Source organism: Bombina bombina, chromosome 7 (genome assembly GCF_027579735.1).
Source record: "Bombina bombina isolate aBomBom1 chromosome 7, aBomBom1.pri, whole genome shotgun sequence".
Classification (NCBI taxonomy): domain Eukaryota; kingdom Metazoa; phylum Chordata; class Amphibia; order Anura; family Bombinatoridae; genus Bombina; species Bombina bombina.
In genome coordinates, this window is record NC_069505.1 from 317,008,573 (window position 1) to 317,036,014 (window position 27,442).

Below are 27,442 nucleotides of genomic sequence, written 5' to 3' on the forward strand. Positions count from 1 at the left end.
TCCTCATCACTAAAATATTCAGCTGGCCCCTCTCTTCATCACTAAAATATTCAGCTGGCCCCTCTCTTCATCACTAAAATATTCAGCTGGCCCCTCTTCTCATCACTAAAATATTCAGTTGGCCCCTCTCCTCATCACTAAAATATTCAGCTGGCCCCTCTTCTCATCACTAAAATATTCAGCTGGCCCCTCTCTTCATCACTAAAATATTCAGCTGGCCCCTCTCCTCATCACTAAAATATTCAGTTGGCCCCTCTCCTCATCACTAAAATATTCAGCTGGCCCCTCTCTTCATCACTAAAATATTCAGCTGGCCCCTCTCTTCATCACTAAAATATTCAGTTGGCCCCTCTCCTCATCACTAAAATATTCAGCTGGTCCCTCTCCTCATCACTAAAATATTCAGCTGGTCCCTCTCCTCATCACTAAAATATTCAGCTGGCCCCTCTTCTCATCACTAAAATATTCAGCTGGCCCCTCTCCTCATCACTAAAATATTCAGTTGGCCCCTCTCCTCATCACTAAAATATTCAGTTGGCCCCTCTTCTCATCACTAAATTATTCAGCTGGTCCCTCTCCTCATCACTAAAATATTCAGTTGGCCCCTCTCCTCATCACTAAAATATTCAGTTGGCCCCTCTTCTCATCACTAAAATATTCAGCTGGTCCCTCTCCTCATCACTAAAATATTCAGTTGGCCCCTCTCCTCATCACTAAAATATTCAGTTGGCCCCTCTTCTCATCACTAAATTATTCAGCTGGTCCCTCTCCTCATCACTAAAATATTCAGTTGGCCCCTCTCCTCATCACTAAAATATTCAGCTGGCCCCTCTCCTCATCACTAAAATATTCAGCTGGCCCCTCTTCTCATCACTAAAATATTCAGCTGGCCCCTCTCCTCATCACTAAAATATTCAGCTGGCCCCTCTTCTCATCACTAAAATATTCAGCTGGCCCCTCTTCTCATCACTAAAATATTCAGCTGGCCCCTCTTCTCATCACTAAAATATTCAGCTGGCCCCTCTTCTCATCACTAAAATATTCAGCTGGCCCCTCTCTTCATCACTAAAATATTCAGCTGGCCCCTCTTCTCATCACTAAAATATTCAGCTGGCCCCTCTCGTCATCACTAAAATATTCAGCTGGCCCCTCTCCTCATCACTAAAATATTCAGCTGGCCCCTCTCTTCATCACTAAAATATTCAGCTGGCCCCTCTCTTCATCACTAAAATATTCAGCTGGCCCCTCTCTTCATCACTAAAATATTCAGCTGGCCCCTCTCTTCATCACTAAAATATTCAGCTGGCCCCTCTCTTCATCACTAAAAGATTCAGCTGGCCCTCTCCTCATCACCAAAACATTACAATTGCCTCGTTCCCATTACCAAATAACTCAACTGGCCTCTCTCATAATGACCATGGCATCTGACTATCATCAAACCTACGAGAAGGTCTCTCCTGTCCATTACCACATTTTCATGTGGCCTCACTCCTATCCTCCCGTTAAAATATATATTCAAAACCACTAAATGGCTCCTCTCCTGGGGGGGGGACCCTTCTGTTACATCATGAATAAAGATTATAGTTGGCTTTTCTCCTCTCAATAAGTCTCCCATAACTAAACAAACAAGCTGAGTGCTGACCTCTCCCTAATACCTCCGTTTCCTGTTCAGCTCCTTTATTTTTTCAAATTAGTACGGCAGCGAATGTGTTAACTTCTAAGAAAAGTTGACCCGTACTGATTCCCCACCCCTATTTCTCATTGGTCGTTGCTAGGCACCAATATCTCTCTTCCCTATTTACTCTATGTAGGTGGAGCTATAGGATATAGAGAAGGTTTGGCGTGTTAAAAAGAAAAGAAGTGCTTTTATTGGTCAGTCACAGTCAGCTGATTTTGTAAAGGCGTGTACAGTCTGTGTGGCGCTGTTGGAGCTTCTGATTGGTGGAGAGACTTGCGAAGGGCGACGCTTTGCTCAGAGGACAGATTGAAGATGGCGGCCTTGAGAAAGCTTCTGTGCACTGGGAAGGTATTAGAGTTACCTGGGGCTAAATAAAATCATTTTACTGAGTTTGTTTATTGTGCACTTTATCTTCTTTTTCTTGTGTTCCACAGAGCCAAGTGTCACTGTTCCTGCAGAGAGGCTTCCACAAGAGCTCCCCAGCTGCCCTCCAGGTACATTCACTTACCAGGCCTGCCTATTGCTTTATATAGCTGTCAGCTTCACTCAAGGACAGAGCACACCCCTATGAATGCTTTTATTCTTGTTGGAATATAGATCTTATAGATGGTTCCCAACCTTAGTTGTAGGATTTCAGAACTTGCAACATCTCAACTTACATTTACCATTAATGTTATATCAGAAAAAACTTTCTCTAGCACACACACACACACACACATATATATATATATATATATATATATATATATATTTTGTGTGTGTTATGCATCACAGACTGAACAGAGCTTATGCTCAGTTTAAAAATTAAGGGGATATGAAACTCCAAATGTTTCTTTTCTGATTCAGATAGAGTATGCTATTTTAAACATTCTAATTTACTTCTATTGTCAATTTTCTTTGTTCTTTTGATGTCTTCTGTTGAAAAACAAGAACGTAAGCTTATGAGCCTGCCCGTGTCTAGAGCACTATATGGCAGAAGTTTTACAAGAATATTATCCATTTGCAAGAGTACTAGATTGTTCCAGACAGCTTCCTAGGTATCTCTTAGAATAGCCCTGGTGCTTTAGGAAGGCATTAAAGATATATATATATACTGTGTGAATAATTACTAAAGGTCAACTCTGTATAAATATTTTTTGAGTAGAATTCAAACCTGTCCTTTTGATAGCAATATTCTGCAAATGTTACCGCCAGGGATTAACCCCTTGAAAGGTGTCTTCAATATCATCACACCATTTTGACATTTGTGCCCCCAACACCCAAAAAAGAATCTTATGCTTTATGATGATATAATCGCTGAGTAGCATTTTACAGTGTCAGTTAAACTATCAAACTGTAGTGTGCATAAGTGTCCTTCATAAGGGTAGAGGGGTTATAATGAGCTGCAGCTTAAAAATAAAACTTACATGTTCTAAGCTGCTGGAATTTTTTTTTAAATTAAACTGACACTACATTAGGACAATATAAAAATAATCTTTTATGCTGCGCAAAACCAAGCTTAATTATTTTTTGGTTGACTGCTCCACTTTTCAGTAATGCTTTTGTTTTTTTTGTTTTTCTAAACTGACCTTCCACATGTACAAGTTTTGACATATACTTCCTTTCTTTTTTCTAGGATGTTTAAGATTTTAGTGTTTTTTATTTTTAATTGGATCTAATATTTCTAGAAAATAATCTTGTTTTTTTCTCGCATTGTTTCCCTCTGATTTGTAACTTACTACTAATACCTCTCTCTGCCGGGCAGTGATTATATAATGCTTATGGATGAAACCTATATATTTTCTTATGTCTCTCCTACTTTATTTTTGACAGGTGACTGTCCGTGATGCTTTAAATCAAGCGCTGGATGAAGAACTTGAAAGGGATGAAAAAGTTTTCCTGCTTGGGGAAGAAGTAGCTCAGTACGATGGAGCATATAAGGTAAAAACGTTATTAGCTAATATATTACCAACAATAGTCATAGAAAATGAAGGCTAAAGTGCCCGGTTTTTAAAAATTAGATTAAAAACAGGGGCACTTTAATTCATCAAAATTTACATTTCACTCCTGTTGAGAGAGAAAAACCTTACCTTTTAAACTTCACAGCAGCTCCAGCTTCCTCCGCCCGTCGCAAAGCCTCTTCCTAGGTCTAAAATGAGGAATCCGGCTTCCTCTAATCACGGTGTTGAATCAGACACTGATTCCCCCGGGGGGGAAACCGTGATTAGAGGATGACCTATCCATCATTTCTGAAAGTCAGAAATGTCTTGCAACGACCGGAGGAAGCTGGAGCTGCTGTGAAGATTAAAAGGTAATTTATTTTTTTTCTCAACAGGAGTGAAATGTAAATTTTGATGAATTAAAGTGCCCCTGTTTTTAATCAAATTTTTAAACACCAGGCACTATAGCATCAAAATTGACATTCACTTTAATACTAAATAATATCTTCAAGAAAGAAAATGGAAAAATACCAAGCGGCACATACTTGTTTAAGCTGAGGACATTAAAGAGGGGTCATACTTAAAACATTACTTTTATTAGGTATTAATTAAAAATATATTGTACCAGCACGGTACTGAGATGAAACATAATGTTCCCAAATTACACTGTCTGTGACTCAGGTTAATGATACAAAAAGTATCTAAATCTATCAAATAAAGAGGTATAGTCACTGTCAATCATGAGCGGCAGTAATACAACTGTAGTAGGATATGGAAGCACACTGTGGAGTATTCAGCGAATTAAAAGTTCCCTTGTTTATATACGGACTATGTTTTTAGAGACACCTCAAATGGGTGTAGTCAGGAAATAGGCTTATCGATATATACTAACGTTGACTATACCACTGCATATAGGCTCAGAAAGTGACAACAAAGTCCTGAAGGGACCCACAGTAAACCAAAATTAATATTGCAAACTCTTAGATACAGACAGACGAACGCCTGACTTACGTTTCGCCTGAGCTTTTTCAAAGGTGTACGTGGCCCGCAAGTGTCCTCTTTGTTTATCCATTGTCCTATTATATCATCGTTTTGATACAAGCCTCACCAATCCTCCATTGGATGCTCAGATAGACCAATGGTATCTCCTATTCTATTCCGCCCCCTGACCACATCATAGAGGGCATCGTTGCTTACGCCGGCTGATCGTGCCGTAGTGTAAGCTGAATCACTTGGTCTATCTAAGCATATGGACAGCAGTGTTGCGCTACAATAGTATCTGGCAGCTTATGTCACATTAGAATTTATTAGCAGGGAGGATGAAGGGATTTATACCACTACAGACATAAGTGAGTCAGCTTACACTATGGCACGATAGCCAATCATCCGGCGTAAGAAATAACACGCCCCCTATGGTGCAGTCAGGGGGCGGAATAGAATAGGAGATACGATTGGTCTATCAGAGCATCCAATGGGTGAATGAAATTGGTGTGGCGTGTATCAAAACGATGATATGATAGGACAATGGATAAACATATAGGACACTTGTGGGGCCACGTATGCCTTTGAAAAAGCTCAGGCGAAACATACGTCAGGCGTTTGCCTGTCTGTGTATCTCCGAGTTTGCAATACTAATTTTGGTTTACTGTGGGTTCCTTCAGGACTTTGTCACTTTCTGAGCATATATGCAGTGGATATTGCCCTAAAGTTTTTGAAATAACTGGATATGTTCAGCGTTAGAATATATCTCTCTATCTCTCTCTATCGATAAGCCCATTTCCTGACTACACCCCTTTTGAGGTGTCTCTAAAAACATAGTATGTATATAAATGAGGAAAGTTTTTTTTTTTTTTTTTTTTTTTTTTTTTTTTTTATTCGCTGAATACTCCACAGTTGGGCTTCCCTATCCAACTACAGTTGTATTACTGCAGCTCATGATTGATAGTGACTATACCTGTTTATTTGCTATACAGGTAAAACTCACTTTACAGCGCTTCGCTAATACATCGCTTTTGTGAAGCGGAAGTTTAACCTCCAAGGATTTTGAAACAATGCTGTATTCATCGTGAGCTTGTGAGAAAAGTGACTGGCACCATTTTGTTATGCGCAATTCACTCTGTTTACTGTATTGCAGTGCAATCTGTGTCTCTGTGTTGTAGTGTGGCAAATTTTACTGCAGTAATTTGTCATTATTTTACAGGAACAGTTTTTATTGAATACTGTGCTGTGCTTGTGTTAAACTAAACTTTGTGCTATTGCACCCCTAATATATGTTAGCTCAAACATGTTTTAAACACACTGGCAAGTGAAAAGAAAGCTAAAACCACCTTGTTTCACTTTAAAGGGCCATTATACACTCATTTTTTCTTTGCATAAATGTTTTGTAGATTATCTATTTATAAAGCCCATAAAGTTTTTTTTTTTTTTTTTTTTTTTTTTAATGTATAATTTTGCTTATTTTTAAATAACATTGCTCTGATTTTCAGACTCCTAACCAAGCCCCAAAGTTTTATGTGAATAACGTCAGCTACCTTCTCCAGCTTGCTCCTGTTTGTGTAAAGGGTCTTTTCATATGCAAAAGAAGGGGGAGGGGGGAGTGTCTTATTTCCCACTTGCAGTGGGCTTTCCAACTACCTTTTCAACAGAGCTAAACTGAAAGCTTCTAAGTAAGTTTTTTTTAAACCATTTTATATTGGATTTTTATATCAGTATCTGTGCATTGTATTCTTTATAGTAGTGTCTATTACATGCAGTTATATGAAAATGAGTGTATGCTGTCCCTTTAAGGCGGTTTTCACTTTACAGCAGGGCTCCGGTCCCTAACCCGCTGTATGAGCGAGGTACACCTGTATTAGATACTTTTTGTATCATTAACCTGAGTCGCAGACAGTGTTATTTGGAAACATTAGGTTTCTTTTTTTAATTGGTTTTATCTCCGTACCGCGCTGGTACAATATATTTTTAATTTCTAAGTAATACCTAATAATAAGTTATGTTTTAAGTATGACCCCTCTTTAATGTACTCAACTTAAACAAGTGTGTGCCGCTTGGTATATTTCTATTTTCTTTCTTGAAGATATTAATTAGTTATTACTTATACCCTTGCACCCCCCTCACTCTTCTTCATTAGTGTTTGAGTGTATGGGTCCATGACTGAGACTATTACTAGACCACCATATTTAGTGTAGCATCCTCCCCCCTCATTCCTTTATAATACTAAATAAACTCTTAACATTTCAGGTCAGCAGAGGTCTTTGGAAAAAATATGGAGACAAAAGGATTATGGACACCCCCATATCTGAGGTATCAACATGTTGAGAACACCTTTCCCCTACAACTTTGTTACCGGGCCAGTATGAATTCTTTTTAAAGTTTTATAGATTCTATTACAGAGCAATAAAATTTACAGCACACATTTGAAAAATGTGTCAATCAAATATATTACATATTTATGCAATTAAATATTTTGAGGCCAGAAACCTGTACTTTAAATATACTTATAACTATGTTAGTGCCAGAACTCAGAGGTAAGTTATAAAAACAATCACAAAGCAGATGTTCACTTTACTGGGAGCGATATGACAAGTGATTTGGAAACAAAAGTTTCAGCACTCTATACATGCAAATTCCTTGTTGTAAATGTTTTTACAAATTCTACCATTATGTTCACAATTAGTACTGCATAATTTTGTTTCTTTGTTACAATACACATACTGGTATACAGCTTTATATATTGGCATTATCCCTTTTGAGAGAAAAGTGATCTATGTTTCTTAAATAGACATTTCTCAATTTGTCTGATTTAAATATGAAAGAGCAGCTGTTAAAAGGCCATAATAATAAATGACGTGCTGTTGGAGTATGTAATTTTTAAACTAGTGATGCCTCAAACCTTTTTTGGAGGGTTAAGCACATAGGTAAAATGCTGCAGAGCACTTGCTGGTCGAGAGCAGAAAGTAACGATAACAGTCAGTCAGCAGCAGTAGTCATTCAGCTGTAGTTGTCAGTTTCTTTTTGGGACCAGCAGTGCTCTGTGCCTCCCAAGCTGTACTTTTAACTATGTGTTTAACCCATTTGCAGGGGTTAAACACAGAATTAGAGCATACAATTTTAACATTAGCAAAGCCCCAACAAATTAAAGCATGGCATTTTTTTCATTATAATGGGTATCTATGTATGTCATGAAAACTGTTATTCAAATGCTGATTTAAATTTAAAGGGACAGCAAACCTAAAAAATGTTCCTACTTATTTAGATAATGTTTGCAATGATTATTATTGCAAACTGTATCCCAATGTGGATCGATATATAGTGTGTAAGTAAAAATACTTACCACTTCATCTTCGGCCGTTTTGAGATGGCTGCCTGAGCCCTCCCTCCCCTACGTCATCCTGATCTTGTACTCATCGTCCACAAGTCGATATTGCACGGACCCACGAATTGCGCATGCGCAATGCGCTGTTTATGCTCAAAAATAATGTCCTGTAAACTGAAAGATTTCTTCAGACTTCAGAAAATTTCTCAGTGACTTCTGCATTCAGAAGCTTTGTACCAGGCTGCAGTTTCCTGGCATTGAAGAAATCATTCCGTTTACAGGACATTATTTTTACAAGAGCAGTGACCATATTAGTAATAGTACTACACCCTACAAATGACAAGTTTTAGCAAATGCCACTTTCCTTATGGCAGAGAGCTGGCACCGTTTGTAAATTAACGGCTTCACTGCCTGATTTTTAGAATGCTACAGTTCCTAACTGTAAAAACCCCCTGGAGCATAAACTGCGCATATCACGCCTCCGTGCAAAATTCGACTTGTGGACGAGGAGTACAAGATCAGGATGAGGGCGGGCTCAGGCGGCCATCTCAAAACGTCCGAAGATGAACTAGTAAGTATTTTTACTTACACACTATATATCGATCCACATTGGGATACTGTTTGCAATACTAATCATTGCAAACATTATCTAAATAAGTAGGAACATTTTTTTTTTTTTAGGTTGACTGTCCCTTTTAAGGTGCAAATGAAATGTGCATGATTGTGTCCATTCAGTCAGGCTCCTTTGGATTTTTGTTCAACACAGTATAAAAAGTTAATTCCGCAAAGGAACACTTATGTATGTGTATCATTTATCAAGATGTATCATGTGCCTCTGTTATGCAGCTCAGTGTATTGTTTACTACTAATGTTTTGTGTATTTATTTTTGTAGATGGGATTTGCAGGAATTGCTGTTGGTGCGGCAATGGTACGTAATTGATAAACAGTTGAATGCTGATGAATTGCCCATAACAACTTGGATGTTATTTTGACCTCTTATTTTTTTTATTTAATAATAGGCTGGGCTAAGGCCAATCTGTGAGTTTATGACCTTCAACTTTTCTATGCAAGCCATTGATCAAGTTATCAACTCTGCTGCCAAGACTTATTATATGTCTTCTGGGCATGTGCCAGTTCCAATAGTCTTTAGAGGGCCAAATGGGGCTTCTGCAGGTGTAGCCGCTCAGCATTCTCAGTGCTTTGCTGCTTGGTATGGACATTGTCCTGGACTTAAGGTGGTCAGTCCATGGAATGCAGAAGATGCAAGAGGTCTCCTGAAAGCTGCAATTCGCGATAATAACCCAGGTCAGCTGCTTTATAACTTCTTTTCATGCGCCAACAGATTTTTATTTTCTCTTGTTCATTTAATGCTTTTTTGTCTTCTGTTTCAGTGGTAATGTTAGAAAATGAGTTGATGTATGGTGTGGCATTTGAGATATCTGAAGAGGCTCAGTCAAAGGACTTTGTTGTTCCCATAGGCAAAGCAAAGGTAGAACGGCAAGGTGAGTCCATTCACTACATCTCTTGAAAGGATACATGCAGTGTTTTTTTAAATAAAGCTAGGAACAAATGATGAATAATTTACAACAGAGCTCAGTCTGGTCTTTAGTGTTAACCTAGATTTCAGTTTTGTTTTTTCTGTTGGATCATTTTTATGACAATCATTTTTATGACAATCATTTTGACCGTTATAAAGACACATGACCTCATACTTAAATTATGGGACCTCACTGTGGTGTTGGGGTAATAAAGTCTTTTAAAAATCGCCATAACTCCCCACCCTTGTGAGAGGTATTGGTTACTGCTATTGAAATCGCCTGGCAGTTGGAACGGATGCAAGACCACACATTTTAAAAGGGTTAGGATTGTTGCTTTCAAATACAGGGTCTCAAGTTTTTTTGTTTTGTAGGGGAGAACTTTGGGGATACGTCACCCCCTGATGCTCTTGAATATTCAAATAATTACTGATTTCATGGTGATCAGCTGATTGCCACCTAAGCTTGTGACCCCCTCATTTAAAAAATGTGCCTCTTTTTCCTGAAAAACATTAGTCACCTATTAAGTGATTGTAATTTCTATGGCAATCAGCTACCAAGGACATAGGGGTGTGGGAAGATGGCATTATACCAGTGGACTCTTTTGGCCATAATATCTTTTGCTCAGGGAGTAACGTGTGTTTTTACAGAATAAGGAAAGGATTCATACATTTTTGCACTTCCCGCTTTACAAACGCACACCGCACTTTCCTAATTTAGGAAGTTTTATAATATTACACTTTTCACTTATTCCTTTAGCTATCGTTAGCGCCCTCACTTCATCTTCATACTACCTAGTAAACATTTTGAATAGATTGAAGGATCTTTCTCAAAGTGAGGTGTTTGGAATTCTTTATTTATATCCAGCGCTCTACATATCCACATCCTTACATATTGTTATATTAATAAACTTTATGACCTCTAAATCTCTGCCTGTTTCTAAGCCCCTGCAGGCCACCTCTTATCTTAGTGCATTTTATTAGCTTTTCAGTTATATGGCGCTCGTTCATGTGTGCCATATTGATAACATTGTGCTCACTCCCATGGAGTTAATTACAAAGCAGCACTAATTGGCTAAAATGTAAGTTTGTAAATGGTACTGAAATAAGTCGGCCCAGAGGCTTAGATACAAGGTAATCGGAGATAAAAAGTATATTAATAGAACCGGGTTGGTTATGAAAACTGGGGAATGTGTAATAAAGGGATTGTCTTTTTAAACAAACATTTTTGGGTAGACTGCCCCTTTAAAGTCCCGCTTAGGAGCTGCAACAAACTGCTGTTCCCATGCAGGAAACAGATGATTAACCACTTGTTAGTAGTAGTCACTACTTGCAAATCGCCAGTTGTGTTTAGCTCAGCAGATGCAGGACTTTTAACCCCGTTAGGACATTGTATTCCGTCCGAATTTTGCTGGGCTTTAGCACCAAAGGACGGAATACAACCTCCTAACAGCTTGGGTTTTCCTGAAGCCACTGGCGCTTCCCTGATAAAATCGCAGTCTGGAGGGCGTGCCTAGCATCATAGGGATGCCCCCCTGACGTGATCCCATAATTTAAATCGCGTGCATGATCGCAAGATTTCAATTTGTTTACATCGGAACAGTTCCGATGTAGACACGTTAACCCCGGCACGAAAGGCTTAATAAGATTTTTCATAGGGTTTTTTTTATTATTATTTTATTTATATCTGCTGCAGGTAGCCAGATCACATTGGTTTCACATTCCAGACCTGTTGGACATTGTTTGGAGGCAGCCAACGTGCTTGCTAAAGAGGGCATTGATTGTGAGGTAAGGTGAATTATGGTACTGATATACTGGCATAAGTGTCTACAGAACCAGCTAAAGCACAAATAAATTGCACAATTTAATATAGATTGATTTAATGATTTGTGTAAAATTTTAATAATTTTTAGCTTAGAGTGCCATTTTAGTCAAAATATTACATATTCCGTTAGCATATGTAATTTTAACACTCAGCCCTAGAGTACTGTGCGTTTTAACCCCTGCAAAGGAAGTCACACAACTCAGATGTGGAACTAGTGCTGCTGATTGGATCAGCAGCATTTTCTACTCTGGACCAGCAGTGTTTGTTTGCGGTGGTTAAACGTACAGTAGTCTAGGGTTGATTAGCCTTAGTTACATGTGCTAACAAGATTTTTAATTTTTTTTTAAAACTATAATGGCCCTTTAATATTGGCTTAAAATTTAGCCAAGTGGTCAGTAAATCATCTGTGTGGTGTGCCCATTACTTGGGTCCTGGGCAGAACACTGCTCTGGAAAGTCATTTTGCCCAGTTTCTTTCAATAGCTTAGAGATTTAAATACTTAAAATAGGACTCTTACTACATCAGATAAAACCTGAAATGTTTGTTTTCTTCATTAACGTGTGATTCAAGTTAAGGGATTATTTGGCTGTGGTTTTCTGGGCCTTTGGCTTTATTATATTGAAGCTGTCAGATTAAGGGAAATGTTTTTTTTTTTTTTTATAAAGGTAATCAACTTGCGTACAATTAGGCCAATGGACATTGAAAGCATTGAAGCCAGTGTACTGAAAACAAACCACCTGATCACTGTTGAAGGAGGTTGGCCACAGTTTGGCGTAGGAGCAGAAATCTGTGCAAGAATTATGGAAGGTAACCGATGTAAAACCGCTTTATTTTCAACTTCTTCTATAAAATCTTAAGAGCAGCAGCCAGATAGTTTTTTCAGATATTCATATAAGGTATGACATCAATAAAACTTAGAGACAGTAAAGAACTTTCATGGTTCAGAGAGAGAATGCAATTTTATACAACTTTCCAATGTTTATTAAATTCAGTTCTCTTGGTGTATTATGTTGAATACCTCTATGGCAGCAGTGACATGCACTTTGCAATACAAAGTTTTTTTTTTTTGTTTTGTTTTTTTAAAACTAACACCTTTTTAATGCCCACAGGTTCAGATTTGCAAGTTGCTTAGGCTACTTATTAGTAAATACGTAATTGCTGATTATCTTGTTTGTTTGTAGACTTCATAATACTCTTGTTTATCAATTAAAGGGACAGTTTACTCAAATATTTTCTCCTCTTTAATTTGTTCAATAATCCACTTACCTGCTGAAGTGTATTAGATTGTTTACAAGTATTTCTGTTACCCTTATATTGGCATTTTAAATGGTTTATTTAGCCTGTGGTATCCCCACCTATGCTGAAAGTTTTTGGCCTTAAGGCCAAGCTGTGTAAACACAGCCAGCAGAAGAAATTACACTCCTTGTGGAGTATAGAAGAGGTAATGTAATACAATGTTAATTTTCAATTTTCTCTCCAAGTATTGGTGATTGGTTTATGAACAGATATAAGATAAAGAAGCAGGTATATGTACACAATGTGATACAGTAATGAGATCTGATTCTACCTACAAGCTCAATCCATTTTATTAGGTTGTGGCTTCAAAACACAAAATCAGCTAATTCTTATACACAAACCTTAAAAAGCAAATCTCATTCATTGTATACTCTGCTGCTGGTAAAAAAGTAATTAATTGGAAACACATTAAGGGAAAAACTATTTTATAGTATACTGTCCCTTTAATTCCAGCATAAGATCTGAGATTTGTACAGAAAGTGCTGGTGTTTGTATTTAAATTGCATGATCTACCTGAACCATAAAATGGTGGAAGGGTTTTTAATACGCTTGAAACTGTGACACAAAAGTATCCCAGCTTTATACTGCCTCAACATACTATTGTAATACAAATAAAAGTTTAGGGGACAGTCTACACTAAAATTCTTATTGTTTAAAAAGATGAACAACGCCTTTACTAACCATTATAATTCTTTCCACAACCAAAATTGATATATTAATATACTTTATAACATTTAAACCTCTAAATTTCTGCCTGTTTCTAAGCCACTATAGAGCCTCTTAATCACATGCTTTTGTATTTGTTTTTCACAACAGGAGACTGATAGTTCATGTGGTCCATATAGATAACATTGTGTTCAGGCCCGAAGAGTTATTTAAGATTATCTACTGACTTGCATTTAGTGCTATTTTGTGATTTAAAGTCATGTGATCAGGGGGGCTGTCAGAAGAGGCTTAGATACAAGGTAATCACAGAGGTAAAAAGTACATTAATATAACTGTGTTGGTTATGCAAAACTGGGGAATAGGTAATAAAGGGATTATCTATCTTTTAAAACAATAACAATTATATTGTAGGCTATTTTTTAATTTTGGTTTGTAAATCCTTCATTTACAATCTTAAACATGTCTATACTCTAAAGAAATATTTTCAGTATACCCTACAATGAGAATATGTTGCCACTGTTAATTATTATTTTTTTTTTTTTTTTTTTTTTAAGTGTTTGGTTTAAATTCAAATATTTATCTGAAATTTTAATTTATTTCTAGAATATCTATCAATGCCTTGGCTTTTAAAATACACTCCCATGTCTGTGTACATGGGTAACTGATGTATTGTGAAAAACATCTGAAATGTATTTTGAATCTGTATTTAATAACTCATTTTATAAACTTTTTTTTTTTTATTTTTTTTAAATTAGGTCCTGCATTCAATTACCTGGATGCACCGGTGGTTCGTGTGACAGGTGCAGATGTTCCTATGCCTTATGCCAAGACATTAGAGGAGAATTGTGTACCACAAGTGAAGGATATCATTTTTGCGGTTAAAAAGACACTAAATGTACTGCAGTAACAAATATGCTCTTAAATTTCAATCATTTAAAGTCCTGCATTCAAGTGTGCTCTGAGTTCAAAACGTCTGTGGGATTACTTCATTTTATAAGTGCAAAATAACACGTTTCATACTTGCAGATATTTTAAGCAAAGCTGCCTTAAAGGGACATTAAACTCAAACTTTATCCAAAACCTTAGTTTACTTTCATTATTTATTGCACCAGCCTTGGCTGTAAAATAGCTCCAAAAATCATGCTTGTTCCAGATTTCCCATAGATGGTGAAATGAATTTGACCCTGTAACATTCTATAGTGACTGCATAGATCCAAGATCCTATATATCTGCCCCTATATGGCTGCAGCAAAAGTGACCAGGAATATTAACTCAACTGGCTTTTTTTTTTTTTTTTTTTTTAGCGATGTATCTATGAACTGCTCCTGATTTGCAAAACTCTGCAAAAAAGGCTGTTAAATGCTTTTTAAGAATGTTATTTTGTACTCTGAACATGCATCGCAGGGCTTAATTGCTGATTATATGCTATGTATATATAAAGAAGACTTTAATGTCCCTTTAATACTTTATCTCCCATATCATCCTATGTATATATTAAACACTCCTTCCTGTCCGGCTCTCATATCTCTGTAGTCTAAGGAGAATCCTGTTACAAGGCGGTTTGCACATATGAAAAGTCATTTTCATCCTTACTTTCCTTTTACATCCTATTTTGAAAGTATAAACTATTAAAATACAATATGGTGTTCATTTTCTTTATCTAAATAAACAATCTTAAGTTGTGAACTATTAAAAATGCCTTTTTTTTTTTTTTTCTCTCTCCTTAAACACATTTTAATAATGTTACCAATAGGCAAAAATAGGAAAAAATAAACGTCAGCCAAACGCTGCATCAGAAGAGCTTATTGTAAATCTATGTAGGAGAGGTCAGATTCATATTGAGCCTAAATGTAAGCTATTCCTTATTAGGGTATTTAAAACTAAAATCTGTATTAATTATCTCTGGGAAGAATCAATTTATACAAAGTATGGTCATTTATTTTTTTCTGTTTTACCATTTATTTAAGCACCTCTTTAAGTTGTTTGTTAGTACAATTTAATGTGGTTGTTAAATACTTTTAAAAGGACATAAAAGTGCCAAAAGATTATATAACAGTTTAACCCCTGTAGAGGGATTAAACTCTGCTTCAGAGCAGCAATGCACTAATGGGACCTATCTGAACACATCTGGGGAGCCAATGACAAGACGTGTAACAACTAATTGCCATCTCGCTCTCAGTAGGGCACTGCCTCTCCTGTGCCTACCGGGTTATGCTTTTTCATTAAAGGATACCTAGAGAATAAAGAAAATTTTAATAAATGTAAATTGAAGTCTCTTAAAACTGCATGATCTAGCTGACCTCAACTTTAAAGGGACACTAAACCCAAATTTTCTTTCTTTCATGATTCAGATAGAGCAGGCAATTTAAAGCAACTTTCTAATTTACTCCTATTAAATTTTCTTCGTTCTCTTACTATCTTTATTTGAAAAAGGCATCTAAGCTAAGGAGCCAGACAGTTTTTGGTTCAGACCCTGGACAGCACCTGTTTAATGGTGGGTGCATTTAGCCACCAAATGGCAAGCACAACCCAGGTTATGAACCAAAAATGGGCCCAGCTTCTAAACTTGCATTCTTGCTTTTTCAAATAAAGAGAGCAACAGAATGAAGACAAATTAATGGGAGTACATTAGAATGTTGCTTAAAATTACCTACTCTATCTGAATCGTAAAAGAGAAAAATTGGGTTCAGTGTCCCTTTTAATTTTAACTAAAAATGAAAATTTAGTTTTTTTCATATCACTTTTAGGTTGAAAATTGTGGGGTTTTAATAATAGGATAAGTTCACGCTGCAGATTTCATAAGCCTAAAGGCTGTGACACACTGCAAGCGATGCGGCGCGAGGCAAAGCAGCTGCTTCGCTCCGCATCGCTTCTGAAGTTCAAATATTTAATCTCTGATCGCTTAGCTACGCGACCTGACGCAGCAGAGTGCTCAGAGATGAAAAGGCAAGACACACTGAGCGCGCACAGCTGCATCTACACGCTGCGCGTCGCTCTGCTTGCAGTGTGTCACAGCCTTAATGCTGCCATCGTTTGTGTAATTTTTTAGTCATTCATTTATGTCTGTCTCTAACCTTGGTAAAAGTGATGAGAGCTTTTCAAAAGGGAATCCTTGGTTAAAAAATGGCTATGTTTTAAAATGATAGTTGTTTAAATACTAAAAACGCATCAGCATATTGGTTCTTTTGGTATCCTTTGTAATCCTGGCTGAGCTCAGCAGTGTGCATGTGTCTAGCTGTCGGGCAGCAATGTTTGCAACAGTAATAGCAGAGCTTGATAAACCAGGAGCCACCATCAACTTAAAGGGACAGTACTGTAAAATTGTTTTTCCCCTTAATGTGTTTACAATTGCTTTTTTTTACCAACTACAGAGCAAAAAAAATGTGTGAACATTAGCTTTTTAAGGTTTATTTCTGTATATTAAAGCTCTGATTTTGTGTTTTGAAGCCACAACCTAATAAAATAGGTTGAGCTTGTAGGTATAATCAGATCTCATTACTTTATCACATTGTGTACACATATCCGCTTCATTATCTTATATCTGTCCATAAACCAATCACCAATACTTGGAGAGAACAATGGAAAATCAACATTTTATGACCTTATCTCTGCTATATCCCACTGGGGGTGTAATTTCTTCTCCTGGCTGTGTTTACAAAGCTTAGCTATAGCTTGGACTTGCGGCCACAAACTTTCAGCATAGGTGGGGATACCACAAGCTAAATCAACTATTTCAAATGCCAATGTAAGGGTCAAAGGAGCTACTTGTAAATAATTTTAATACTGTACACTCCATCAGGTAAAGTAGATCATTGGGAACAAATTAAAGGGGAGAACATTTTTTGAGTAAACTGTCCCTTTAAAATTGGGCCTTGTGTTTTGTATATCGATCACACACAATATCTATCCAGTATGGTTTAGCACGTGTATGCATGCTGGCCTGCACTCCACCGTTAAATAGCAAATAAGAAATAAAACTATTTGACATCTCACCAGTGTCATCGTTATCTGTGGACTAGTTTAACGCCTCAGCGCTAGTCGATCCGTGTACCAATGGAAAGTCGGGGAACGCCCAACCCCATTTACAAACTGTGTAAAAAACAAAAAAAAAAACAACAAACGCACAACAAACCTCCTGTCTGGATCCCAATGCTGGCAGTTTAGCAAAAAATGCCTATATACATTTTTTGCTAAACCGCCAGCATTGGGGTCCAGACCGGAGGTTTGTATTCTTTACGTGATCTTCTGTTAAGCGTGGATTTCATGACTTTAGGGTTTCATCCCAGTCTTCAGATAAATGTGAGACTGTAGAGTGCCCTCTCATTAAAATATATATTTGTTTTATATTTTGAGAGCAGCAGATCGATCTAGAGAACTATAGCTACAGATAGTTAGAGCTAAATCTTATTTAATTATAGGGATGGCCAAAACATTGTGGCTCAAATTTATGGGATGGCCCTAAGATTTCGAACAGTTTATAGCAATGTTATACATCAATGCATACACTGCAGCCTTATAATGCTAAAGACATGTGTACACTCCTGTCAGCCTAACTAGCTTTACCCTTCAGCAAAGGACACCAAGAGAACAAAGCAAATTCAATAGAAGGGGAAAGTTGCTTACAATTACAAGCTCTATCTGAATCATGTCCAAATTTGTTTGTAGTGTGTGTATACCACTTCTCATGTAAAATAAACAGGTGTCTTGTAGTTAGAGTAATTGTGATGCACTAAGTATAATCATTTTCCATTTTGTAAAAATTGCATAGCTACTTAATATAGCACAAAATGAGCCCAAAGTCTTATACAAGGTTCATTATTTTAATAAAAATATGACTGAATATACATTGTATTACATGTTCCAGAAAACATACATATACACATTCCCTCTGCTTTATGTTTAAAGTGCAAAAGATTAAATAAATCATGAAAAGCTCCAATATGCAAAGGGTACCATCTGTAATCTAATTTGTCCTAATAGATACCTTTTGGTAACGGATTTTAAATGTTAACAAGTCTCTGTTATAAATGTCCCATCCTCTATACCAGAAAGGTAAGAAATGAAGTGTTGTATAGTCCAGAACGAGTTCGGCTAATCTAGAAAGCAAAAATCTTCTATAGCAGATCAAGTCAATGGATTGGAAGTATTTAAACAGGCTGAACATTATTACAAGCAGGTCAGATAAATTACTGGTTTTATGTGATCATTAATATTATGGTCCTAAAAATATGTAATATAAACCTATAAATAACCATCTATACGGTTTTACGTTAGACAGTAATTGAAGATATATTAGGCCAAATACAATATGATAAACTACCTACAAGTATAGGTATTACAAGTAATTCAAACTAGGCCATTTTTACAAAATAGTGGCATTTAAAGGGATGTGAAACGCAAAATTGAATTCTCTATAAATTAAAACATTGTTCTATAGATTTATTTAGCTTGATTTTGTTATTAAAAAATACTGTCTCTCGCACACTCACTAGAGAAGGTGATGTTCAGATTCTTTAAATATGCTGAAAATTGCCTGTCCCAGTTGTATATACTACGCAGTGATTGCTTAGAGCACTACACAACCCCATTTACTGTTTTTCTTAAGTTATAAGGAAGAGTGGTAAGATGTTGCTGGTTTGGGGGAAATGCAGCATTTTAGCACTACGCATTTGGTGTTTGCAGTACTTTTCTTTGGAATTCTGTGTTTAACTCCTGATTGGGACTTTAGTTACGCAGTTAACCCCTTTACGGAAGTTAGTGCTCTGCTTATAGTGTAACTATGCGTTTAACAAACTAATGCCTTGTAGGCTACAGAAATTGTTTTGGCCAGTCTAATAATATAAGACAAAAATAGCAAACTAATGGAATACTCTATATTGCAATGCTTCATTTATATTAATTTATAGGGAATTCAATTTTGAGTTTTACGTCTCTTTAAGAACGGGACTGTAGCACAACCATTTAAGTTATCAGTCAGATGGCGCGATAGGAATCTGAACGGCGGTCAGTCTTGTCTCACTGGTGTCTTTGCTGGACTAATTGGTTAACAAAACTGGACAGTATTTTTTATATTTCTCACCTATTGAGTATCTTTGTATTTTCTGAGAACTCTGCCTTTTCAGTTAAAAATGATTTGTGAAATAATTTGAATATAAACCTAAGAATTATATCATTGGTTGAAAGGAAACCAGAAAGAACTAGATGCTGTACATTCATCTTCAGCTGATTGTAGGCGAGCTTAAGTCATTTGTCGCTGATTTCTTCAGTACACCTTTTCTAAAGTTTCTTATGGAACTGAGTAAAGCCCCACGCTCGGCTCCATTCACAGACGGGCTGGCTGGTTCTGTTGGCGCATCCTTCTTTAAGGAGGGTAATGGCGGCGGTGGAGGTGGAGCTGGTACTAAACATGGTGAAGTTCCTGTGTGATCAGACACAATAAATTACAAAATGCAATAACAAAAGAAACTGCAATACATCCTAGTTCTGAACATGGATTATTAACAGAATGTAAAATAAAAGTGAAAAAACAACTATTTTAATGTATACTACATGCATTAGGTTAAAATGTATATAAACTAGCCTGTATGGAAGCCAAAATTATTCATGATTTACATACAGGGGCCCATTTATCAAGCTTCGGATGAATGCAGGCTCGCCAGAAACACCAGTTATGAAGCACCGGTCTAAAGACCGCTGCTCCATAACCTGTCCGCCTGTCCTGAGCAGGCGGACAGACATCACTGCAATTCAATTGATTGACACCCCCCTGCTGGCACCCGATTGGCCAATGCTGAATATGCAGAACGTATTGCTCTCCACATTCAGCGAGGTCTGTAGGACCTGATCCGCACTGTCAGATCAGGTCCGACAGACCATTGTTAAATAGGCCCCACAGTGTGTATATGTATATAGCTCCTGTTTTCAATTTTTTACTTTTTGCGTATAATTTGTTAAAATCTGTGTGTCTTGAGCAATATATACAAGAGGAGTATGTGTAGTAATATTATACAAGCAACCTGTAGAGGGCAGTGTTGAGTGACAGCAAAGCGCACACCGCTCTTCTTTTGCTTACTGATACTACACACCTCCCTGTTTAAATGGCAAATACAAATGCACTCTGTGTTCAGCCTTCTTTTTTTTTAAAGAGATATAAAACCCAAAATTGATCTCTTTCATAATTCAGTTAGAGAATGCAATTTTAAACAACTATCTAATTTACTTCTGTTATAAATTTTTTCTTAATTTCCTTGGAATCTTTTGTTGAAAAGCAGGGATGTATGCTTTGGAGCCGACTTATTTCTGGAGCACTATATGAGAGCAGTGTTAACCATTTGTAAGAGCACTATTTCCTGTCATGTAGTGCTCCAGATGCCTACCTAGGTGTTTATTTAACACAGAATATCATGGAAACGAAGCACATTTTAGAAATAGTAAATTTGAATCTTTTTTTTACGATGCACTGTATGAATCACTAAATATGATGTGTCTCCTATATACCTTTAAGCAGCACTCATGCTCATTAGCTTAGTTTACCATAAAGTTTTATCAAAGTAACAGAAGCTACTGTAATCTTGTTCATGTAACAGTGCTACACTCACTGCTGCCACATAGTGCACAAGATGTGTATGTGCCTGCGCTCTCATGGAAAGGAACAAAGATTCAACTAAGAATAACTAGAAAGAGAATTAAATTTGATAACTGAAGTAAAAAAAAAATGTATACATTGTATATTCTCAGTAATTTAATTGTGACATTCATGAGCAATAATAAATCTGCATTTGTATAACTAGTAGACTCTATCTACAACAAGAAGAAGCTATATAGACTGGTAAAAAAAAAAGTGTCAAAATGTTCATAAAAAATTGAAAAGGGATACAAGGAAGTTTATATATGAAACTAGAAAAAAATGAATTACCCAAACATTACTTATTTATGATTATCCTGCAACGCACAACTGGCTCACCACTGCGTGTTATTACAACTGACAAATCAGAAGGGCTTAATCACAATATTGAAGACTTCAAATTTGCAAGATTTATGTCACTACCATCCTTGACATTTGTGTACTTTTTTTTTGGTCTGGTTCCTGAATAACATATACAAAACAATCCCTAAATATATATACAGGTAGCCCTCAGTTTACGCTAGGGTTAGGTTCCTGAAGGAATAGTTGTAAATCAAAACCGTTGTAAATTGAAACCCAGTTTATAATGTAAGTCAATAGGAAGTGAGGACCATCTCAAAATTGTCATAAGTAACACCCAATACATTATTTTTAAAGCTTTGAAATTAAGACTTTAAATGCTAGACAGCATTATAAACCTAATAAAATAATCACACAACACAGAATATATAATTACGATATGTAGGTAATGCAAAGATAAAAATCTATCAGTGATAGCAATAGAACAGAAAGTCCTCCAAATGGAGTGAATAAAAATGATCCCTTACGCGTTTCAAAAGGCTGTTTTTCTCCTTCTTCTTTAGAGGGTATATGAGCGAATACCCTCTGAAGAAGAAGGAGAAAAACTGCCTTTGAAACGCGTAAGGGATCATTTTTATTCACTCCATTTGGAGGACTTTCTGTTCTATTGCTATCACTGATAGATTTCTATCTTTGCATTAGCTACATATCGTATTTGCAAACTTGATACAAGGACTTATTAGCCTGTATAAAAACACTGGACTTTCAGCAGTTTGTTTGGAGGACACGCTCTCTTTCTACTGAGACACAGCATCTGCAGTTTCCAATTTACAGAGTTTGTGACCTACAGGCTTTTTCTGAGTGTGTTTTACATGCCTCATATGTTTGAGGACTTTTAATCTGAGTGGCCATTTGTCTGTTTTTATATTTGTTTTTATTTTCAATTAAACAGTTGTACACTATGTATTTGTGCTTTGCTTCTCACTTTGCATAAACGTGCTGGAGCTCGGGGAGAATCTGTAACCAGTCCCTACCAGGGCCAAGACCCCATACTCTAAGAGGAGAAGGACACGCATACAAGGCCCTACTACTACTGCCACATCAGACCTTCGGAAGTTTCCCACTTACAGAGGCGGCAACTTACCTCATATGATTGAGGTTTGTTCTAGTAAGTGCTATACCTACCGGATATTTTGAATGTGAAAAACTCTTTTTGTCTTATCAATATTTGCCTTTGATGGACTTACTATCCTTAATTTCATCTAGAATGTATTATTATTATATATAACATACAACTGTGACTACATATATATATATATATATATATATATATATATATATAAAACAAGATTTTCACTAAAAGTGCACTTTTATAACCGTGTATAACCATCTACAACAACTTATGTTTTCAAGTGATATTTATAATCACAAGTCTATCACCAGCGATATTTATTAATCACAATATATCCTCAGCTCATTATTTAAGGATATATAGTGAGAAATATTTATATACACACATACAAGCCATACAACTGACAGTGGGTTCTGGGAATAGACCCTTGAATAGCGCTTTTTTCGACTCTTCCTTTTCCCACATTTCTCCGTGGAGGTTAACCCACCATTTTATGGTGGGCTATCCCTTCATTTGTACAGAATTACAGCTGCTTTTATAGGATTCCCAACCCACACTCTAGCTAAATTATACTCACAGCGCTTATTTTTTGTGTGGGATACCCTATACCCACTCTTTTGAGGGGATATAGGTCCCCCACACAATCCCACTCCAAAATATATATATATGTGTGTGTGTGTGTGTGATATATGTGTGTATGTGTAAGAGACAGTGTATTGAAAAATAAAAAACAAAATGCTGCCATATAATGCTCCACACTCCTGAGCTTACATCTCTGCTTTTCAACAAAAGATATACAGAGAACAAAGAAACATTGAAAAATAGAAAGTTGTTTTTTTCTTCAAATCGTATGCTCTTTCTGAATCATGAAAGAAAAATTTTGGGGTGTTTATTTTTTTCTATATCAGTTCACTTTTTTTTTTTTTTTTTGCAACTTAAAAGGGACATTATACACTCATTTTTTCTTTGCATAAATGTTTTGTAAATGATCTATTTATATAGCCCATAAAGTTTTATTTTAAAATAAATGTATAGTTTTGCTTATTTTTAAATAACATTGCTCTGATTTTCAGACTCCTAACCAAGCCCCAAAGTTTTATGTGAATACCGTCAGCTACCTTCTCCAGCTTGCTCCTGTTTGTGTAAAGGGTCTTTTCATATGCAAAAGAAGGGGGAGGGGGGAGTGTCTTATTTGCCATTTGCAGTGGGCTTTCCAGCTACCTTTTCAACAAAGCTAAACTGACAGCTTCTAAGTAAGTTTTTAAACAGTTTTATACTGGATTTTTATATCGGTATCTGTGCATCTTATTCTTTATAGTAGTGTCTATTACATGCAGTTATATGACAATGAGTGTATACTGTCCCTTTAAAGTAAATGTCAAGTTTAATGAGAAAGTGCCCGGTTTTTAAAAATACTCTTAAAAACAGGAGCCTTTTCATTCATTAAACGTTACATTTAAGCACCTTTTTTTTTTATGAAAACAGCCCGGCAATCTTCCGCCCGAAGCAATGACGAATCCGGCTTTCTCCAATCATTGCGGTCACCCCAAGGCATCCAACTCACGAGGTCACGCAATAATTGGAGGTAGCCGGATTTCTCATTGCTTTGCTAAGTATAGCAGGAGCTGCGGGCGGAAGATCGCCGCTCTGCTGTCATAAAGAAAAAGGTAAGTATAAAAAAAAGGCGCTTAAATGAAAAGTTTAATGAATGAAAGTGCCCCTGTATTTAAGAGTATTTATAAAAACTGGCCACTTTCTCATTAAACTTGACATTCACTTTAAGGGGTCCTGTGTGTACCTAGATACATAATAAAATAAATCTTTAATTGGACAAAAATAAAATGATGCATTATGCATACAAAACTACGTTTTTTCCGCACTGTTGTCTGGCTGTGTTCCCTCCATTGCTTACAAAAGAGCTTGCCAGCAGGAAGATGGAGAGGATGATTTGCTGTAACAACACAAACATGTTTGTATCCTCGCTTGCTTTTTGAATTGCATTTGAACCCAATATGGCTGCTCGAAGAGTGAAACATTGCAGCCGCGTTTATTTTTCAACAACATGTCACATTGGCTAACGAGCTGCGTATATCAGACTGAACTGATTTTGAATAACACATTGAATTTTTCAAGTGCATTTTGCCACAATGAATCTCACTTGATTTTGAAAAAGGGCCATGTTCAAGATTTCAATTCTAATTTAAAAAAATATATAAAATATATATGTATGGTCAGAATATTAACAGAAATATACTTCTCATCTCAAAATATAATAATAAAAAAAATAATCTGTAATATGCTAATTTCAATCTACAATCTGCGCCCACAAAATGGTAAATGTTGCTATAGAAACTTGAGAATTTTCTATATCTATCTATAGCAGCTACAGATTTCCTGTTGATAAATTTAAATCTGCAACTGCCACAATCAAATAGCGGATTCAATATGTACATATATATTTTTTTCTTTTTAAAATGTTACATTGTACTTCCATATACCCAGTCTGAAACAACATTTTTCACCAACTCTGCTTTGCAATCTCCGACTTACAATGCCTTGAAATTATATTTCAAATTTAGCTTGTTCAAGGTGTATACAGTGCTGGTTTAAAAGGTTACGTCCCTTTAACGTGGTAGAATTGCTCAGGATACCGCATAGGTCATTAAAGTGAATGTCAAGTTTGATGAATCAGTGCCCGGTTTTTAAAAACCCTATTAAAAACAGGGGCACTTTCATTCATCAAACTTAACATTTCAGTCGTTTTGTTAAAATACTTACCTTTTAATCTTGAAAGCCGCTCCAGCGATTCCCCCTCCTGCCGCTCATCACTTCATACATCAGCAATGACGAATACGGCATCCTCCAAATCACGGCTTCCCCCCCCAGGGGAATCATTGCCTGACGCAACACCGTGATTGGAGGAAGCCGGATTCATCATTTTTGACATCTGAAGAGGCTTGCGACGGGAGGGGGAAGCGCTGGATAGGCTTTTAAGATTAAAAGGTAAGTATTTTAGCAAAACGAGTGAAAAGTACATTTTGATGAATTAAAGTGCCTGGTTTTTAAAAACCAGGCACTGATTCATCAAACTTGACATTCACTTTAAAAGCAAAACACAATTTCAATCTTTCTATGTTCTGTGTGTTCTGATATAAACAGAGACTGTGGACAACAAAGGAAACAACATTCATTGAAGGTGTTTCATGAGGTAAAAAATAGATGCTCTGGAGATAAAAATGTGACAATCCTGTGCTTACCATTAATATAAGGCTCTCCTATCATATCAATAATATATGCAGGACTACTGTCATTAACTTCTCATTTATTTTAAGTAATAAACAAACCACAAAACATGTACATTGTTGGACGATGACGACTGTGAACACTCATGGGAACTGTATGGACAAACACTGATTTACAATGGAAAAAAGCACACCCGTGTGTTGTACAAGGGTACACTGCCCCCCTTGACAATTCACAAAGGAGAATCAGAATACTATAATAATCTGTTACACTTCTGAAACTCTGCCCTTGACTATGAGGGGTAATAGAGCAATGAAGCAAACTAGTCCTGTAATCATATCTCATGTTTTATCATTAACAGCGAGACCAGAATTTTAATTAGCTGGGCTCATGCATACTCCTGCTATTGGGAAAATATGCTACAAATAACATATATTGTTTTTTACATATAAATTACTTGTTTACCCCACAACTTCACTGGTGTATACATTTGCTTCTAGATCTGTTGGTCTAAAAAAGGGAGCCTTTTAGGAGCCATGTGCCAAAGGGATACAATGAAGTGCCCTGCACTGGCAGCTTTTTTTATTTAATGAATGATAATAATGTTTCTAATAATAATTATAATAAACAAAACAATCTCCTTTGTCAACTACATACCCCATCATTCAGCCACTTATCCTAAAGTCACAGTAAAGTAGAACTGCAACAACGAATTGATATGATCGATAATAATCGATTATGAAAAAAGTTGTCAACTAATCTCCTAATCGATTAGTTGGTTTGCTATTAGTTGGTCTGTGCACAACAGCAGCTGCTTCACTCCAATGAGCTCCTGCACATGGTATTGTGTTTTATGGTTATGCGATTAGCCTAAAGGACGTCTACTGACATTTACTTTTCACTTTTTCAGGACAGAATACGTTTACAGGCTTTTGTGCAACCCAGAAATAAAATGGGAGTCATCATTTGGATTATTTATATTAAATCAGGTGGTTTGGGACTATGCTTTGCATGATATAGTGCTTAGCTTTTTATTTATACCTAGCCCAAGATTTATAGGATGTTATTTGAATTCATGTGCACTATTATCTGTTTGCACAATTATTAGTGGATTGCTTGCGATTGCTTATTATATGTACTCTATAGATAAATGTGTACAGCTTTGTACTGTTATCGCTATATAGTCCTTAGAGCTTTTGATTTTTTTTTTATATTTTTATATTTTAATTCATTGTAATATGCACCAAATTCAACCTCTATAAGTATATATCTGTTATTTTAAGAGCGCACTAGATATTTTTTCCCCTAACCTTATAGCTGGTTATTTACCCATTGCATATAGATATTCAAAATATTTTGGTTAGAATGAAGTCCGGGCTTACTTTCTCAAGAGGCCCCTTGCATTGGTGAAATTGGCAAAAACCCTACTTATGCATCTCAGGCACCTCAACACCATCGGAGCGTCTGTTATCTGCTGCAGGCAAAATAGCTGCAAAGAGAGAGCCAGCCTTAGCCAGGAGCATGTGGTCCTGTTGACATTTTTGCATTTCAATGCAAAGTTTCTGAAAGGTGGTATATGTGATAGTCTACCTTCTATCTCTTTTGAAACAGTTTGTGGCTTTGTTTTGCTAAATTATAAAAATTTGTTCTGCTGTTTAAAAATTGGAAAAACTGTTGTGTTAATGTAAAGTTCTAAAGTTTTAGTCTGACGTTCCTATGTGTTACACTCAGTATGTAGATTGTATTTTAAATATAGGGGGGGGGGGAATTTGTCGACCGATTGATTATGAAAATATTAGTTAGTTGCAGCCCTACAGTAAAGTAAATGTTCAACTTACCAATTTACTACTATCTAATTTGATTTGTTCTCTTGGTATTATTTGTTGAAGAATAAAGCTAGGTAGGCTTA

At 36.4% G+C, this 27,442-nt stretch overlaps 3 protein-coding genes across 7 annotated transcripts in view; 1 reads left to right on the top strand and 2 right to left on the bottom strand.

Moving 5' to 3' along the window:
* The window catches only part of KCTD6 (potassium channel tetramerization domain containing 6), a 43,400-nt gene extending 41,736 nt beyond the window's left edge, over positions 1-1,664 (bottom strand). Inside the window, exon 1 of the mRNA XM_053720954.1 lies at positions 1,656-1,664. The gene's annotated coding sequence lies outside the window, so the exon portion shown is untranslated. The remainder of the gene's footprint in view (positions 1-1,655) is intronic.
* Positions 1,665-1,927: 263 nt separating this feature from the next.
* PDHB (pyruvate dehydrogenase E1 subunit beta) lies at positions 1,928-14,930 on the top strand. Its single transcript, XM_053720956.1, has 10 exons — positions 1,928-2,026; positions 2,113-2,172; positions 3,491-3,598; positions 6,838-6,900; positions 8,806-8,841; positions 8,933-9,218; positions 9,305-9,415; positions 11,144-11,235; positions 11,938-12,079; positions 13,990-14,930. Exons 1-10 carry the CDS (start codon positions 1,991-1,993, stop codon positions 14,139-14,141), a joined length of 1,086 nt encoding a protein of 361 aa, XP_053576931.1. The 5' UTR covers positions 1,928-1,990; the 3' UTR covers positions 14,142-14,930.
* Positions 14,931-18,035: 3,105 nt separating this feature from the next.
* The window catches only part of PXK (PX domain containing serine/threonine kinase like), a 274,909-nt gene continuing 265,502 nt past the window's right edge, over positions 18,036-27,442 (bottom strand). For 2 of the 5 annotated variants that reach the window (XM_053720959.1, XM_053720958.1), the window contains exon 18: positions 18,036-19,652. In XM_053720959.1, the coding sequence (XP_053576934.1) occupies positions 19,453-19,652 (200 nt within the window). In that variant the 3' untranslated portion in view covers positions 18,036-19,452. The remainder of the gene's footprint in view (positions 19,653-27,442) is intronic. The other 3 variants (XM_053720962.1, XM_053720960.1, XM_053720961.1) reach the window with 3 other exon arrangements.